Here is an 18,352-nt window from a genome sequence, read left to right as displayed (position 1 = left end):
ATCACACCTGCATGTGTGGTGTAAGAACAGTGTAGAACTCATTTTGCTATAGAAAAATATTTGATTTACAAAGGCATCTCACAAAAATAAGCTCACAATGTGATTTGTTTTAGTAGATCAAATTCATTGTACTTTTATTAAATAAAGCTGATAAATCGATGTGACTAAGTGTAATATGTTAGATATATTTACGGTAAAATTAGCCCGCACCTCTGTATCTTAGAAAACCAAAGAGGAAACAACGTCATAAAGGTAGTATTTTTATGCAATCCATTATTGGATGGTACTACCATAGCAAGAGGTAATAATTCACTGAAATCTTCAGCTTTGAAAGCAAGAACTAGCGTTCATAGCTAGTGAAAAAGACGGCAGAGGGTTGGCGTAATAAAACAGAAGCAAACAAAGAGATCAATTTCATACCACAAAATACATCATTAAAATATTAAAAACTTTAAAGGAATGTTATTAAACTTGAATAAAACCAGACACTATTCTTCAACATTATTACTGTGAGGGGACAAGGGGCTTAAATAAATGAATACGACAAACAAAACCCTGTTCGTTGGTGCCGTTCTCCAAGCAGACAATATTGCATGCAAAATGATTTCACCTGAAAGATTCACGAACGTTTGCATATTCTGCATCTTCTAATTAACCATAAAGAAAAAGGAGAGAATAAGATTTCCATAAGAACAGGACTTATTAAAAGCTTCAATAGCTGTTGAATACTCAATCACCAATATCATTTGGGTTGTTTGTAAAGTTAAAGAGCTTTCATATATATTCTAGGAACAAGGAATATATGCTTCTATAGAGAGAAAAAAACAGATTATAAAGACATCAAAACTCCGGGGATCAGACAAAAGCTCTTCCCCATATTCCGAATAAATGCTAGTTGCATATCTCAACCGACATCATCATTTTGACATAATGATGAAGTGGGATCAACATATACATGATCCCAAAAGAATCTACAACAATTGTACATGATCATACAACAAGAATTACAAAAAGACTAATTACTATCACAGTTTGTGTGCGCACCTCTTCTTGATGCACAAAAGAGTCTCCAGGTGATGGAAATTGATGCTCCAGCATTGATCAAATATTGTTGCAGAGTGGACAATTTGCCACTATTTAGTATTCATGAGTTAATAGTCTGCAAAGAACTTGTACTCTTCTACTATTTGCCAAGGCTACATGGCCCGTGCAGCTTCTTCAACCTTTGGTTTGTTCTTAGGTCGGCCACATCGTCTAACATCTTTACTCGACAAGAGCTTTAATGCTTTCTCGAGGGTGATTTCTTTTGGCTTCACATTCTGCACATTTCAGAACACAAATCCATATTTTAAAATTAACCATGGTAAGTGATAATCACTTGAAGTTAATAGAGCCAAGTTTTGCAAAGACATCGCTAAAGAACATGAGGAAATGGTAGTACAAGAAGCTCACACATACATTGGAAGCACTTACGTAAAGTTATTAGTTTCGGGTAGGACTGTTGATCCGGGTTTCGGATCGGGTATACTCAGCCTGGAACCCGGATTTCAAACCCGGGCCGAGTTCCGGACCAGGTATACCCGATTATGACCCTTGAAAAGCATATTTTTTATATATAAAACAACTAATTATCTTTTTAACTAAATGCATCTAAAAAGATGAAATTCAATATTTATCATATAAAATGCATGCAACATATAATGCAACTCACCACTACATATTGCATTATTTGATATTTTATATATTATATTACAAAACACAAAATTACAAGCCATGATTGATCATTAGTTTAATCAGGAAGAGCTTCTGGAATACTTGGTGCCAGATCTCCTTCACTGCTCCCTTTGCACGTCGAGCTTCTATTACAATTCCAAAACATATCGAGCTTCTAGAAACCAGAGGCATGCCACAACATCCCCTCGCACATTAATATATATAAAGCAAAAGACATGGATATCAGTTAAATAAATAGCTTGTAACCCCACAACATCCCACAAACTCTATCTCAATCCACTTAGAAAAGACTCCCAGAGAGATTAGGCATGATGTATAATTAATCCTTCTAGAATGCAGCTAGCAATCAACTAATTAATGACTTGTGGAGGGATAGAACCAAACAGACCCCTGTTTGTAGCAAATCAATCGGCCTAGACATGCATGCATACCTCAAAAATCACCTGGTCAATGCATGGTGACATTTAATTGGGAGCTTCATGACAACCAATTGGTTTTCAGTTGGTAGAAGTGATATTGATTCTAGGCATGTTACCAGTTATTTTTAAATTAGCAACAACACTAGATTTACACTTCCTTTTTGCATATTGCATCAACTTTTTTAAGCATCAGAAGAAAAGGTTGATTTCACTTTTTGAATTACACTCACTTTTTTTTTTTGGATAAGTAATCGAAGATTTTCAGTAGAAACTATCTTGAGGATAGAATAAGATCATATTGGAAGAAGTATGTTAAGTGTCAAAGTTGTTCTGAATACCTTTTCCATAGGGATTGTATCATATTATATAGATAAATGTTTACATAATCGTGCCAAATTTCCTGGCTTATTTCCTAGCTTCATGTCTACAAGTGAGTGACAGAATTCCTGGCTTTGTGTCTACAAATTTCCTCGGTTTGTCTATTTACAATAGTTAGTGGGTGGCATGAGATAATGTACAACTAAGTGTTAGAGATAATGATATGAAATCCTATCTTAGTGACATCCCCCCTCAAATTGATGCTGGAAAATCTAGAAGCATCAATTTGTTAATCAAGAACTTATGTCGATGCCTAGGAAGAGCTTTAGTGAAAATGTCGGCCGTTTGAAGTGTGGTTGAAATGTGAGGAAGAGTAATCACATGTTTGTCAAAGGCTTCACGGATGGAATAACAATCAACTTCGATGTGTTTCGTGCGCTCATAGAAAACAGGATTAGCAGCAATCTCGATAGCACTGGTATTATTAGCATGGAGAGGAGTGGAATGAAGCTAAGGAAAGCCATGTGATCTCAGAACAAGCAAAAGACATAGCACGATACTCAGACTCAGTGGAGGACTTGGAAACTCTATCTTGCTTCTTACTCTTCCAAGAAATGAGTGCATTGCCTAAGAACATGCATCACCCAGTAATAGAACGAAGAGTATCCGCACATCTAGCCCAATCAACATTACTATACCCTGCCAACTGTATGGAAGATTCTTTAGGAAAGAACAACCCGCGTGCAAAGGTTCCCTTCAGACAACGGATGATACGTCGGACAACAACTAAATGAAGATGTCGGGGAGTCTAGATAAATTGACTGACTTGCTGCATAGCAAAAGAAATGTAAGGACGAGTAATCGTTAGGTAGTCCAAACTCCCAACGAACTGCCGATACAATGATGGATCTGAGAGAAGCTCACCTTCCTCCTGATGAAGCTTGAGATTTACCTCCAAAGGAGTAAGAACAAAGTTACCCGATTGGAGAGCAGCCAATAAAATCACCTCCTGCGTGTATTTGTGCTGGTGTAACAATGTACCAGTCGAAGTAATCTGCACCTCAAGGCCAAGAAAGTATTGCAGGGGACCAAGATCTTTCATGTGAAAAGAGGCCTTGAGATGCTGTTGTACTTTCTGAATTAATTCAATATCAGAGCCAGTGATCACAATGTCATCAACATATACCAGAAGCAATACAATTCCTGCAGAAGTCTTGCGAATAAAAAGAGAGGAATCAAACTGACTCTTAAGTAAAATGAAAAGCAAGCAGGGTAGAGCGAAATTTATCAAACCATACATGCGGAGCCTGCTTCAATCATACAAGTTTGAAAAGTCTGAAGAGTGAGACATGTACTCCCCCTTGAGTTGAAGGGTAAAGTTTGGATACAAGTACTGAATTGTGTCTCGACAAGCACAACAATTTTTTGAAAGACAGAAAACACGTAAGCTTTAGAACGGATAAAATATATCTAGGTGAATCGACTATAATCATCGATAAACATCACAAAATAACAATACTAAACATGAGAAATAACAGGACTCACACCCCAAACGTTAGTGTGCACAATCTCAAAGTAATTAGAAGCACGACTACCATGCGCAGGAAAATGTAAGGTTTTACTTTGACCAAGATGACAAGTAGCACAATCAAAAGATACAAGAAAGGAAGAGAAAGAATCTTTGTTGTCCAAAAAACCATGTTTTATAAGATGAGTCAAGACAACAGTATTAGGATGACCTAATTTCTTATGCCAGACTTCATTAGTATTGGCAATGGTCGTACAAGCAAGAGAAACATCAGGAATAGAAAATTGTAAAGGAAATAAACAACCTACTTTAGGCTCATTCGCGATCACCGTCCTCGACACCTGATCCGATACAATACAACCACCACGAGAAAAATGAACATCACAACTATTGTCTACCAAATGTCCAATAGAAATCGAATTGGTATACAATCCAGGAAAGACAAAGATATCGTGAAATGAATACCAACAACAGTAATAGGAAGTGTACTGTCATCAGCAATCTGAATATTTTGTGCGCCTCTATACTTACAAACACCATGAAGACTAGTCGAATTACCAATCATATGATTAGAAGCATCCGAATCAACAATCCAAGAAGTTGAATTAGTACCCATACCTTTCAGGCCCAAGGCTGAAAAAGCAGATACAATCATCTATTGGACCATTGCTGGTGTGAGAACAGATGATTCAAGGCTTACAGTATAGGGCGTAGAAGAAGACAAGGGCTGAATAGAAGCTTGGGATTGGTGATTCTGAGGCCGCACTTTACAATCTTTGATAATATGGCCTTCTTTCTTGCAATAGTTGCAAACTTTCTTAGGGCAATTGCGGGCAATGTGACCAAACTGCTTGTAGTTAAAACACTGCAACCTATTCCTCCCTCTCACTTGTGTTGCATAGGCTACCGTAGTAGATTCAGAAGTCATACTTATCTGAGTGGAGAGTTGTTCACACAATAATTCTCCCAAACAAATATCCAAAGAAGGAACCGAATTACACTTCAATAGGCTAGACCAGATAGGTTCAAATTCAGGCCGCAATTTCATCAAAAATTGGTCGCGTTAACTCTCAGCATGAACCACTTGAAGCGCCTATTGTGCCACCAGGGTAACCTTAGTATGAACAATTGCAGAATATTCGCTCTAGAGATTAATAAAACCCGAGTAAAACTGTTCAATGGTCGAATTACCTTGACTGAAATTACTAATTTCCAACTCTAATTGAAACTTCCTAGCACTGTGATCTTGGTGATAAATACGGTAGAGATAGTTCCACATAGCCCGAGCCGCAATAAAACAATAAAGATTGGTCACAAGATAGGGCTCAATCATCCCCAGTAGCCAAGAGACTACCTTAGCATCCTTGACCTCCTATTGTGCAAGTCCTTTTCATCAATGGGAACTTTAGCAGAACTATTAATATGATCTGAGAATTCTTTCCCTTTCAAGAACATTTTAAATTGAAATTTCCCCGTGAAAAATTCTTTGCAATAAAACGTACATTAGTATTTTCAATGGACATGATTAAAGCCTAAAAAAAAAATAGCCCAAGTAGTAAAAAAATAACAGCAATCCCAAATCAAATCAGTTCCAACTTGAAGTGAAAGAGAGGCCCAAACATGTAATGTAAGTTAGAGAAGCCCACGAACACAGAGTGATTAGGCCCAATCACATGGTAAGAGGGCTCAAATAATACCTGCCCACCTATCACTTCACTAGATCAATTCGGCATGAAACACTTCACTCCCAAGCACAAAGTAATCGGCAAACCAAGGATCCAAGATGCCGAGATCACACGGACCAGCCAACCAGCACCAACCTCCCAATACCAACGCCAACAGAAGTCGCCAACCACCTTGTAGCCGTCACAGAACAGCCACCAGGCCTCAAGCTCAGGACTGTCTCAGCCTCCCAATTCAGATAGAACACATCGAGAAGCCCATAGAGGAAGATTTGTGTCCTTCACAGCACCAAGAACAGCTCAGAAGACGTCAGATTATTCACCACAAAACATGCCGAAAACCACCACCGATGACCACTTAACCACCACAAAACAAAACGGACACCACCACAGAGATGGTTGACTGCCTCAGAACAATAAATTCACAACGTGGGCACCCTCAAACGACGCCGATGACCACCAAAAATTGCCAATAGACACCAAAACGGCAACCCACAACCGAGAACAACTACAGACAGCTTCAACTCGCATGAAGAGCAAAAAATATCTTGCGAAAACTGGTAACAAAATTCTCTCAAGAACAACAAAAAAAAAAATTGCACTCAGTGATTAAGACCAAATCAGAGGAGGGGCTCTGATACCATGTCAAAGTTGGTCTGAATACCCTTTCCATAGGGATTGTATCTTATTATATAGATAAATGTTTACATAATAGTGCCAGATTTCCTGGCTTATTTCCTGGCTTCATGTCTACGAGTTCCAGAATTCCTGGCTTTGTGTCTACGTATAATAGTTAGTGTTAGAGACAATGATATTAAATCTTATCTTAGTGACATTAAGCACTGGTCATTATTACATATAAAGTTTGATAGTAGCATTGATAGTAGCACTACATGAACATCAAAACAAATTAAGCCAAATAACAATAAGGCAAGAAAGTCAAGTATGAGAAGCCCCAACACATGCCACTCCACACCCTTCTTTCTTGCTATGCTTAGCTGGCAAAGGGAACGCATTAGATATACATTGTCTGCTAGTATCCTTATATATCTATTTACAAGCATAGTTGTCTACTTAATCTCAAATGATTTGTTTTATTTACACAAAGACTACCATTTTATCAAACATATGATGTTTTTAATGGCAATCCCCAACCAAAAGTGTGGGCAAACCCAGCATAAGATCCAAATATCAATCCAACACTTGTAAATTCAAAAAACAGAACAAGCACCCACGTAAAGTAGATACTTTATTCAACCAGAAAATGCTAGCACCGAAAACCCTAAAAAAAGCCCATATTATTATGTTCTTAAACTATGTTTTTTGTTTGAAAAGCAGATCTCCACGAAATAATGCAAGAAACTGATTTTCTAAGAACATCAAAGTCATATACCAGATCTCCACGAGTCAAACAACCCAAAATAAATAAATAAATAAATAAATAACCTAGATATTAGAGCACATCAAGGATTCTAAAATCTACAAATAAATAGAATATATAATGCAAATTATGAGATCAGATCTAAGAGTAGATCTAGAACAAAAAAGCAAAACAACTCAAAGCCACGTCTTAGATCTAAGCGTAGATCTACGAGTATTAAGGTTTCGGCACTTGGCAGAGGAAGGCTAGGGTTTCGACAGAAAATACCAAAATTTCCCTCACCTAGTCGGGGAATGGAACCCTGACGACGTGAGAGAGAGAGAGAGAGAGAGAGAGAGAGAGAGAGAGACGACGGAGCAACGGAGGTGATGAAGGCAGAGGCTAGGGTTTCGGCATGAGAGTGAGAGTGAGAGAGAGAGGACATCGGTGCAAGTTGCAGAGAGAGAAAGAGGGAGATTTGAAGGAGTGATTATAGTGCATTCGAGAATCTGAAGGGTTTCAACCCTTTGCCCTTCGGGCTTTTGAGCTTATGTCGTTTTGATATAGGGGTTTTAAAAAAACCCGGGTACCAAGTTTTAAATCTGGGTTTCGGGTTTGAAATCCGGTATCCGAACCGGATGAAATTGGGTTTAGTCATGTGGGTACCGGCCTGGGTATGTTTCGGGCCAGAACCTGGTTTTCCGGGCCGAGACCAAGCTGGGAAAAAACCCGGCTCGGATGAACAGTCCTAGTTTCGAGCTTATCATAAGCAAACAAACAAATAATCAAAACAACACACATTTCAGAACACAATCCATCAACAAGTTAAATATGCTACTGAACCTTTTTTTTTTTATAAGACTGGCAAAAACAAAATTTGGTATCAACCCTTATAACACACTAGAACTGCGAAAAAGCCAAATGGACCAATTAAACTGCAGACAGAATACCATAGCATCATACTCCATACCCATTTGACCATAACTCACACCAAAGTTTGTCTAGTTAGTTAACATCAAGAAACAACGCTATCCGAAATGTGCTCTGATATCTTTAAATGTATTTCAAGGCACCAAATGCATTTAGAAGATGATTGATCAACATCATACAGAGGGATTTAGAAAAGCATATTTAACCGCTGCTAAAGAGATTGAACCATAAATTTTGCTAATGAGGCTCACATGTCACCCATAAATTAACCAGAATCTTTATCAAATCCACACCATAAGTGTGTACATCATCGGGAAGCCTCATAAGCATGTTTATCAAATTCAAACCATACTTTATAACTTCTTCTTTTTTCTTCTACTGGGTAAAATATTAACGTATCTAGTCAAACAAAGAGTTCCACCACTGATATGACAGGGTCCTGATGAATCAGGTAGCAATACCGTTTGTACCTTCCAACTTATCAAAATAAAATTTGTAACTTCCAAGTACAATCATGAAATTCAAACCCACATAGGACCAACCAATCTCAAGTTAGAAATTACGAATGAAATGGTTATGTTATAAGCTAAACAAATATGATAAATAATGGCCCACTTGTCAGTTAAGAAACAAATTTTGCACAATATTTCTAGCTTTTAACCATCTGATAAATAACTTCTCTAGATACAATATGTAAAATTTTGTCGTCTTTATCACGTGTTATATGCCTCGACGCATTTTAGGTGAAGTATTATTTTTCCATGCTAGATCCCCTTTTACATTTCCCATCTAAACATTTAGTGCCTTTACATCATCACATCTCAAACACTGCAAAATGAATTTATAACAAAGCTTTGAACTGCATAGCGACTAAACTTATAAAAAAAAACCATAGCGACTAAACTTAAAAAAATTGTTTTAGACGATCACCACCATGTTAGAGCAAAATGCAAAACAAATAGAAGCATACCTTGGGGACTGGAGCATTTGAACTTCGATGTTTAATAGAAAATCCCAGCTTTGCAAGCCTTAACACCACTGGTTGGCCATCCTTTGGATGGTTCCCCTAAGAAGACGTTGAAATGAATAAGCTCAGCAATAAATAAAGAAATAAACGAAGGAAAACTCAATTTAGAGAATGACAACCATACCAATATCACAGGGTAGCGCAGCAACTCAAGAGCATCTTCAATAGTAAAAGACTCCACATCCTTTATCTGAAAAGAACAGATTTTTAAAGTACATAAACCCAATAAAAAGTATCACAATAAGAGCGTTTGCATGGGAGAAACTGAGGAAGAAAAAGGGCAAAACAGTGGTAATGGTATGACAAGTAAATAGATGTTCAAGCATGACCACTAACATACAAAAACAGCTAATTAAGTAAGACCATTAACATTCAGTTTTACCATGGTTGATACAATTTAATCAAACTGGGAGCTGACAATCAATCCATATAAGAGAACTCTGAAAAGGAAAAAAAAAGACTGAATATGGATGGAAGCAGAAAGAAAGGGACCTGAATTAGAATTTGGTGAAAAATACCGCTTTAGAAAGGGTAATGGACCACCAAAAAAGTTGGGAAGCAGATGGACTACAAAGGTGATGTCCATTAAACAACATGCAAGAAATCCCAGGAGAGAATGATAAGTTGCTGTATTTATTTATTTATTGTTTCAGGATGTGTAACCTTGCCAAGGAAGAACCCTCCAGAACACCCTTAGGGAGTAAACCCTGGATACATGACCCCAACCGCCAGAATAGTGTAGGCAATAATTAGTACGAACCGAACCCAAGATGTATGAGTCTACAGTTCATCCTAAGCTCACCCTTTAACCACTAGGTTGCACCCTGATGGTAAATAAGTTTTTTTTAAAAGTAAAAGGTAATAGGTTACAGTTGATATGCTGCATCTGCATGGTTAATGGGATTCCTCGTAAAAAACAAATGCAGAACTTTAATTCCCCGTGATAATCATTTTGCAAAAAAGACAGATACAAACACAATTCATTTGTTGACAAGATAAACTATATTCCACACAGCATGACCAGAGAGGAACGGTCGTGCCAACAGACAACAAATGGGAATTATGAATTATGATATTTGCTTGAAACATGAAAGATGCAAAGATATGTGCATATATATAATAGGATCCACTTCAATGCAAAAGCTTGCAAAAAGACAGGAGTCGGTTCCAAAAGGTCGTCAAGAATGATGTTACATACATGGGAAACAGAGGTTCTTTTAGGCGAGTATCCCTTCCTGTCTTCACCAAGCTGTACATAGAATCCATATGGACCATTCTTCAAAAGGACCTGAAAGGATAAAACATTTGCGCTTGACATGTACAATAAATATAACAATTGCATCAAAACAAATCAAACTCCACTGATAACATAAAACAAGTTATTCAAAGAACAAAATTCAATCCAAACCTTTTCGGTGGAACCAGGATTAATACCCAGCACTTTTGGCTCCTCTATGTTGTCCTTTTGAGGAGCAACTTCTTCTTCATCATCATCACCATATAATGTCTTGGCAATATATCTATTCACAGCAACCAGAACAAATAACAGGTAATCAATAAGGAGTTTTTCGTCACTATTGACAATCTTTATCACTAGCACGGATTTCAGTAGAACATGTATGAAGAACTTTTAGGCATATAACACAGAAATTAAGCTGTTATCATGCAGTTTCGTACTCACTTGCACTTTGGGTGTTGATCACAACCAATAAAATATCCAGCACCATATCTGCTTACTTTGAAAATCAAAGTGCCCTCCATACAACTGAGACATGTCCAGACAAAGATTACTGTAAGACCATTGAAGAGTGAAGAAATAAAAAACGTGTAGGGAAATTTTAAAACAAAATATTAAAGCATCATATTAGAGCTAAGAACTGCAATAACTCCACAAAAACAAGAAATGAAATCATATTTAATTACATCAGAACAATTTCCAAGTGTTGCATCTGTGGTGGAATTTGCAATTACTCCACATCATTATTTAGAAACTGTGGAATACATAATTTGGCAAGCTCATCACTGGTTTGTCTCCTTTCCATGCCCATCATGCTCACCAATATCAATTTGTCCATAAATTGAGTGCTTAAAATTAAAATTCTATTGAAGTATTTTATAATTAAATAACTGTATGAACAACAGTATATCCTGTATTTTGCTTGAAAGATGTGGGACGATAACATTTAATCCAAGTATACCACAAAGAAACGTCGTTCGGGTGTAAAATAGGAAGTTGAGTGCATGGTGTGCCTTTTTTTTTAGGGGGCTAGTGTATGTGCATATCTAGAAATCTCAATTATTTTCAAAAGCCTCTTAAAGCAGAAAATCAGGATTTTTTTATGTTACTACTTCATTGGGAGATTATCATGACTTTGTGGAATGAAAGTTTTTGCTCAATTGGGATTAGCTTGGGTGATGCCGAGAAGGGCAAGCGACCTCCTAGCTTCTTGGAGAGGCATTCGGGACAACTCTCAAATTGCATCAATATGGAAGATAGTACAAATATGTCTATTGCGGTGCATTTGGAGGGAGATGAATGAAAGAAGCTTTGAAGACCAAGTGCGGTCAATGGATAAGTTTAGAACTTATTTTTTCCAATTTTTTACTCCATTGGTCGATTGTAACTGCTTTTCATGGCATGACCTTCCATGAATTCCTTGTATCACTAACCTAGCACGTTTAGGCGTTGCTCTTGTATATGTCCTGTATACTTGGGCTCTTGCCTACACTTTTGATCAATAAAAATTTGTTTACTGCTAAAAAAAAAAATTAGTGATATGCTCAAGGCTTGACACACAGATGCAAGGAATTAATCAAATCAATGGAGCATATAATCTGATGGAAGAGGGATAAAAAGTAAACAAATTATTTTCCTCTGAAATCTGAAGCATCCGAGCACAAATGTCAAATTAATCATTTTTAACAGTAAAGCAAATGGCATCATCTTCATCACCTTCCCCATAAACAGAAGGTTGAATTTGAGGTCATGGATCCAATCCCATACATGCACGATATTCACCATTAAAAAGCCAATAAATATTACCACTTCAGACAGAAGTCACTGTTCCTTTTCATAATTATGTACATTTTTCGGTTCCCACAGAACACAGAAATGGAAGCATGTGCCATATACATACCTTGGGCATGTTCTGCTTTTATCTGGGAGAGAATCGAATAAGGAAGCCCCGAACTTTTTCTCCAACATTTTCTCCACCTGAAAATATTTTTAAGCAATAGTAATTGAAAGTTCCTGCCATGGGGATGGCACACTCGAACCTTCAACGAAAGAAAGCCAACCTGGTGAATATGGATGCTATTAGCACGATCACAATATGAGCTGAATCTTGTCCAATAATCTCTGAGAAGGCCTTTCCATTCAGTTAATCCAGCAGAAACATTATCAAGCTGGCGCAAGAGTTAAAGAAATCAATAATAGAAAAAAAAGGGCTGAAAAGCTATCCAATTCTGAATCAATTATGTGATAAGAGATAAGGTAAGGTTAGCTTTTTCTAGTTCCTAATGTTTAACTAGGTGTTTCCTTTGTATACTCCTGTGAACTTGGACTATGCATGTTTCTTTAATAAAATATTATTTTACCTATAAAAAAATAGAGATAAAGTACAGTGAGTCATCATATAACTAAATGTATAAATCATAACGCTACGCAAAGGAGGATGGTACGTTGAAAATTTCACAAAGAAACACTAGCTAATTACAACCAGAGCAAAGTATGCAACAAAAAAGTGTAACTATGTTACCTCAGTCTCCATGTCGGCAGTGAAACTGTAGTCTGTGACCTCTGAAAAATGGTGACAAAGAAATGCCGACACCTAGATAATCAAACAAAAGCAGATTATAGAAGAGGAAGACAAATATTTCAATAGCATTCCAGAAATACAACTTTAAGCATGATATAAATAGGAACTGTTAATCAATAACAAGGCATGAATGGAAAGGAATTGATCTCCTGGACAACTGTAGATGTTTCTATGGTAGTTTCCAAATTGCAGCAGCATGGAAGACGGCATCTATATGTCTATTGTGTGCATTGGTTGGAAAGGAATTGCCAAAGCTTTGAAGATCAGGGATATTCTCTTAATGAACTTTAAAATTTCGTTTTTAAGACATTGTTTCTCTGAGCTATAGCTACAGATTTCAATGGAATCGGTTTTCATGATTTCCTTGTATCCATCTCTAAGCCTTAATTGTCTTCTCTTGTATACGTCCTCTCATCCCAGGCAGTGGCATGGCACAGCAGCAACATGGGTATGACCCAGGTCCCAGGTCATGCCTGAGTAGCACAACCCATGAAGTCCACCTTTTTTTCTAAATGATTTTTTATTTTATTTTTTATTTTCTACACAACACGTGGCATCTAGTCATAGCTGACATGGCATTTTTTAGTAAATTATTGATGGAAGAACCGATTGATCAAGATTGATTGAAAGCAAAGAGAGTAAAAGATTTAAAATTAAAAACCATGAGGAAGATTTTACCATGGAACCAGACCAACCAATCTTCAAGGCTTTGGTGAGAGGAATTACTGGTCAAAAAAGTTTTATAAGGAAGGAATTAGATGTTCCTAATTGGTTATAGGGACAACTTTCATACTTTTAGACAATACCTAGTCTTTTCGTGAGAAATTTTCTTCTGAAGGGATTTGTTAGTTATTTTCTAACCTTCAAGCCCAACAAATTTTTATCTTTTCAAAAGTGGAGATGATAACAATTACATGGCAATAGTTTCCCTCTCTCATTGACCTTACATGTGAGAGTGTAAACCCTAATATACCCATCCAGCCGCCACCCACTACCCATCATCGACCGGAGAGTGGCACCTCACCTCCACCACAGACGAGGCCGACGATCCCCAGCGTCCTCGCTGAGGGCCGCCCGACATCGGTCCTCTCCGGCGAATTGTTTCTTTTTGCGAGATCTCCTTGTTGGAGGTGTCATCTGCCTTCCACCTACACTTGCCGGTGAGTGCACCCTCAACACCTCCACAGACAAGGCCGATGGGCCCCTGCGACCTCGCTGAGGGCCATCTGGCGCCGGTCTTTCCATCGGCAAACAGGACTTTTGCTAGGTCCTTTTGTGCCATCTTCTAGAGTGCTCCGGTGGCCGTGCTGCTGACTCAAAAAGATTTGTATTTTCTAGAGGGCTACAGTAACAGCCCAACAGCCGCATCTTTCCATTCCCTTCAGCCGGCGATTTGGTCTTTCTCAGAGAAGACAGTTCAGTGGTCCTTAGATCTGGTTTCTGATCTCCTTTGATCCTTGAGATGACAATTGGTTGTTGAGCAGGTTTATGATTTTCACAACTGGGTTTTGGGGCTGTCGGGCTCAGTATGGGTTCTTCTATGGAGTTGATGATAGAATCTAAATCCTTCACACTGGTGAAGGAGGGGAGCATGTTGGCCATTATTGAAAGGAGTCGAAATTAATATCAAAATTGGTTCTGGGCTCAACAACAATACAGTGGCTGGCCAAGGCCATGGATGGGTGCACAAAGGATGAGAAATAGGATTTTTTCTCCATTGTCCGAGAAGGTAGATGCAGTTTCACTGGGCATCGCTGCTCGAATGCTCGAGGACGTTACATGGCGGTAGATGAGTATGGAGGTGGTGGGAGGAGGAATTTTATTTTCATTCCCAAGGAGGGGAGCAGTGGTTGGAGAAGGATGGGGGAGGTGCTTCGTGATTTTTCCCTCTACAAGATCAATCCTGTGGATCAGTCCCGTGTGTGTCAATTTGGGAGTGATGGCTTGGAAGGACAACGAGGTGTTGTAGGACATGGCCCTATCAGAGAGTCGCATCCAACTCAAAGATAGGGGGGCTGTAGCGGACATGTAGGTGGCATGGAAGAGAGGGTGAACTTGGAGGTGAAAGACCCAAGTACATCCTCGATGTCGAGGCGATCCTATGCGGCAGCTCTGAAGATGGATCATGCCTCGAGGGTTCAAAGTGAGGGGGGGCCCGCAAATCACGCCTCAGGACCAGCTTGTCGATATGCACAATTCTTTAAAGGAGATGGAAACCCAATTGGTCGAGTTGAAGGAAGCGATAGCTTGCTTGTTTACGAAAATAGACTTGCTTTCAACTGGAGGCAACAAGGTTGTAAGAAACAAGATAGGGCCGATTTAAACTCTGATAAAGGAAAACGGAAAATCGGATTTGGCCATGTCCCTATAACCAGGTCTAGGAGAATATGACGGGTCAAAAGGAAATCTGGGTTATTTGAAGTGGGGTCTACATCCGGTATCGGCGTTGAGACATCAATAATGGAATGTCATTCGCCTCGTCGCATAGGATAGACTGATAGTCGATATTACACCTTTGGTCCCCGAAGAAACTATGGCTCCCTCGTCGGAGTTGAAGGAGAATGGTGTACCGCCGAGGGCTGAAGGAGTTGTAGAATCCACTACCACCCCAGAGGTGAAGGGACTCGCTGTCACCCCAGAATCTCTAATGGGGACCCTAAAACCATTGGAGAGAACCAATGGAGTTGCTGGAGAACCAATGGGTCTGGCGTTGGTGCCTCATATAAGGGAATGTCCAAAGCCGGGAATGCAGTTAGATACTGTGTCTAGGGATAATGTTGCTCCCTTGATCTCTTTTCCTCCAATAGCAGATTGAAGTCTACCTAAAGTTAACGAGATTCAGCAGTTCGTGGAAATTTCACATAGAGGATGTGAAGACCAATTTAAAGAACTAATCACTGCGATTGAGGCACGTCACGCGCTTGAAACCAAATCAAGTTTCAAGAAAAGCAAGGATTTATAGTGTCTTTCTTGGGCAATCAACTACAACGCTAATGGTGATAACTCAACTAGAGGAAAGTCTAAAGGGAGGACATTGTGAAGTTTTAGTTCTACGGAAAATAAGGGGTTGGGGTTGCGTTTTCGAGTAGAGTTTTAGTTGGATTCTTGGGTAGAGATTTTGTTCTACGGGAAACAAGGGACTGGGGTCAGGGTTGGTGTATTTTGGGTTGTTTTTCACGAGCTTTTTGGGTCATTAGGAGTTTCTAATATGGGCAAGGTGTTTTCTTGTATACATTCAGTGTACTTGGTTACTCCTTTTCGATATATATAATACATTTACTTATTAAAAAAAAAGTGGAAATTTTAAGTCTGACAAAAACTGGAAGCTCACCATCATCCCATGCTTTTTAGCAATTTCAGAAACACCCAATTTGCAAAAGAAAAGGAAAAACTAAAATGAAGGAATTTTGAAACTTCAACATATTAGAATCCTGAGAGTTTTAAATACCCATGACTAGAAAGCATCCTGATAAGACCAATCTGAAGGGAAGTTTTTAATAGTTTTTGTAGAAACTGACTTCTGACCCACATCTACACAACTAAAAAGATAAAATCCTTGAAATATTGCAGTTCCAAATAGCCCCTTATATAAGCAGAAATGAAACCCCCAGTAAAAGTAGTCTTTACAGACAAATGGCAATAGAATTAGACAGATCTAGCAAAAATGTGGTATTTCAATGCCCATACGATCATTGAAAGGATAATAAATCTAAGTATTTAGTGGCAAGGCCAGAACATACCATGCGACCACGAAATTCTGGATGCAATACACGGCTTTTCACATTCACATAGTTTCTGTCCTGATGCCGAGGATAAATAAGAAGATAAAACAATGGAGAAAAATACAGATGAGACAAGTTCGTTCTCCACAAATTTGAACATATACAAATCAAAGATTACACATCAATGCTGATGAAGAATATCCAATAGATATATTTTTATTTTTATTTTTGCACTGACTCACCAAAATTTCACTAGGTCATGAAAGCAGACAAGAATAATTTTCAAGTAATAATCATATGCTCCTCTAAGCTCTCTTTGCGAGAGATAATAGGTGGTGTGGGCAGTCTCAGTGTTCCTAGAACAGCCTGAGGGAGTGATTCCCCTTAGTCCGATCCTGCGATTAAGGGTGGACGGGATGGAGGATTTGGAGAAGAAATGGGACCAGCTTAGTTTCACCGAGGATGAAAACTCGGTTATTGAAATTGACTCGATAAGCTTAGAGACAGTAGCAGAAAAATGGGAGAGGTGTTTGGTGGGTAAATTGTGGTCTGACCGCAAATTAGGGAAGGAAGTAATTAGATCGACAATGGCTAAGATCTGGAAAATTGGAAGCCCTTTCCAATTTTAGGAGATTAGCACAAACCTGTTTGTAATAAGTTTTGAATGCCAAGAGGATAAATGGAGAGTGATGGAAGGGAGACCCTGGTTATTTGATTACTGTTTGCTAGTTCCAAAACCCTTTGATGGTTTGGTTCCCCCTCAGAAGATGAATTTTGACTGTGAGAATTTCTAGGTGCAGATGAATAACCTCCCACTTGCTTGTATGTATTGAGAAGTGGGCCAACAAATCGGAGGCACAATAGGTGATGATAAGGGGTAGATGTGAGAGAGGATTGAACTGGGTGGGGGAGCTATCTGAGAGTTAGAATTGGGCTAAATTTTAAGAAAGCAATTGCGAGGGGACGAACTGTCAATCTGCTTGGGGGAGAAAATGTGGATACCTCTAAGGTATGAGAAATTGCCCTAAATGTGTTTTAAGTGTGGATTTATTGTCCATGGTGGGAAGGGTTGTAGCAATACGGGAGCTAACACAACTACTAAGCAGGGCGGGAAACTTCAATATGGTGTTTGGCTTCATGCACCAAGTATGGCGGGAAGAATGAATGGGAAACCACCTGATGGGGGAAGTAGATCTGGATCTGGTGAATGGAAGAAGGGGAAAATATGGCTAAAAATAAGTTTGATCCAGAAGTTAATAAAGCAAGAGCAGAGAGGTCTCAAAGCAGGAAGGGAACTGATTGTTTACATCAGTGTCTGGCTGTTCCTGATGTCACAATAGAGGTACCTATGGAGATAGTAGTGAGACAAGCAGCGGATGGTGTTGAGGCTTGCCAGGTGTTTGAGGAAAGGGTAGCAAGACTAGAGGAAGGGAAGGAGGTAATGAAACAGAGTGGTTTTAAGAGTTTGGTCCAGAATAAACCTCAGAGAGCTACTAGGCTGTTGAAGGAAAGTCCCAAGATCCAAAATCTTGCCAATGGTGTGGAGCAGTAAGATCCAATGCTAGTGGGGGAAGGTGGAGAGGTGAGCAGAGGAAGGTGGAAGAGAAGAGCTAGAACTGCAGGAAATTCTAAAAAGCTTGTTGTTTCCAGTAGTTGTAAACGCAGACTAACTAATGGTTGCATTGAGGGAAGCCCTCTGGAAAAAGAAAGACAGATGGTAGATTCACAGTGTATCTCCTCAGGTATTGGCAGTGGCTGGAAGTCAGCCCCGCCAAGCATCATGAAAATCTTAAGTTGGAACTGTCGGGGGCTTG

The 18,352-nt window shown here is 38.9% G+C and overlaps 2 protein-coding genes across 2 annotated transcripts in view; both read right to left on the bottom strand.

Annotated features, from left to right (window-relative positions):
- Positions 1-412: 412 nt before the first annotated feature.
- LOC108986414 (DNA topoisomerase 1-like) overlaps positions 413-18,352 on the bottom strand; it is a 42,364-nt gene continuing 24,424 nt past the window's right edge. The window contains exons 12-22 of the mRNA XM_035691791.1: positions 16,557-16,616; positions 12,757-12,828; positions 12,296-12,403; positions 12,136-12,212; positions 10,680-10,763; positions 10,407-10,518; positions 10,197-10,286; positions 9,123-9,188; positions 8,942-9,037; positions 1,045-1,319; positions 413-647 (exon numbers count right to left, since the gene is read on the bottom strand). Coding sequence (XP_035547684.1) covers positions 1,197-1,319; positions 8,942-9,037; positions 9,123-9,188; positions 10,197-10,286; positions 10,407-10,518; positions 10,680-10,763; positions 12,136-12,212; positions 12,296-12,403; positions 12,757-12,828; positions 16,557-16,616 — 888 coding nt within the window. The 3' untranslated portion in view covers positions 413-647; positions 1,045-1,196. The remainder of the gene's footprint in view (positions 648-1,044; positions 1,320-8,941; positions 9,038-9,122; positions 9,189-10,196; positions 10,287-10,406; positions 10,519-10,679; positions 10,764-12,135; positions 12,213-12,295; positions 12,404-12,756; positions 12,829-16,556; positions 16,617-18,352) is intronic.
- On the bottom strand, positions 1,781-4,672 carry LOC118348994 (uncharacterized mitochondrial protein AtMg00810-like). The gene is made up of 2 exons (XM_035691792.1): positions 3,396-4,672; positions 1,781-3,300 (listed from the first exon to the last, which is right to left on the bottom strand). Exons 1-2 carry the CDS (start codon positions 3,769-3,771, stop codon positions 3,194-3,196), a joined length of 483 nt encoding a protein of 160 aa, XP_035547685.1. The 5' UTR covers positions 3,772-4,672; the 3' UTR covers positions 1,781-3,193.

This window comes from Juglans regia, chromosome 7 (genome assembly GCF_001411555.2).
Source record: "Juglans regia cultivar Chandler chromosome 7, Walnut 2.0, whole genome shotgun sequence".
Taxonomy (NCBI): domain Eukaryota; kingdom Viridiplantae; phylum Streptophyta; class Magnoliopsida; order Fagales; family Juglandaceae; genus Juglans; species Juglans regia.
The sequence above is the reverse complement of the archived record's forward strand: the minus strand, read 5'-3'. Positions and strand labels throughout refer to the sequence as shown.

Excerpts from the sequence above, each read along its gene's own strand:
- LOC118348994 (XM_035691792.1), bottom strand. The coding sequence starts at position 3,771 with ATGTATGGTTTGATAAATTTCGCTCTACCCTGCTTGCTTTTCATTTTA. Across the intron at positions 3,301-3,395 it reads CAAGCTTCATCAGGAGGAAG|CAAGTCAGTCAATTTATCTA; the intron begins GTGAGCTTCTCT and ends TTTGCTATGCAG.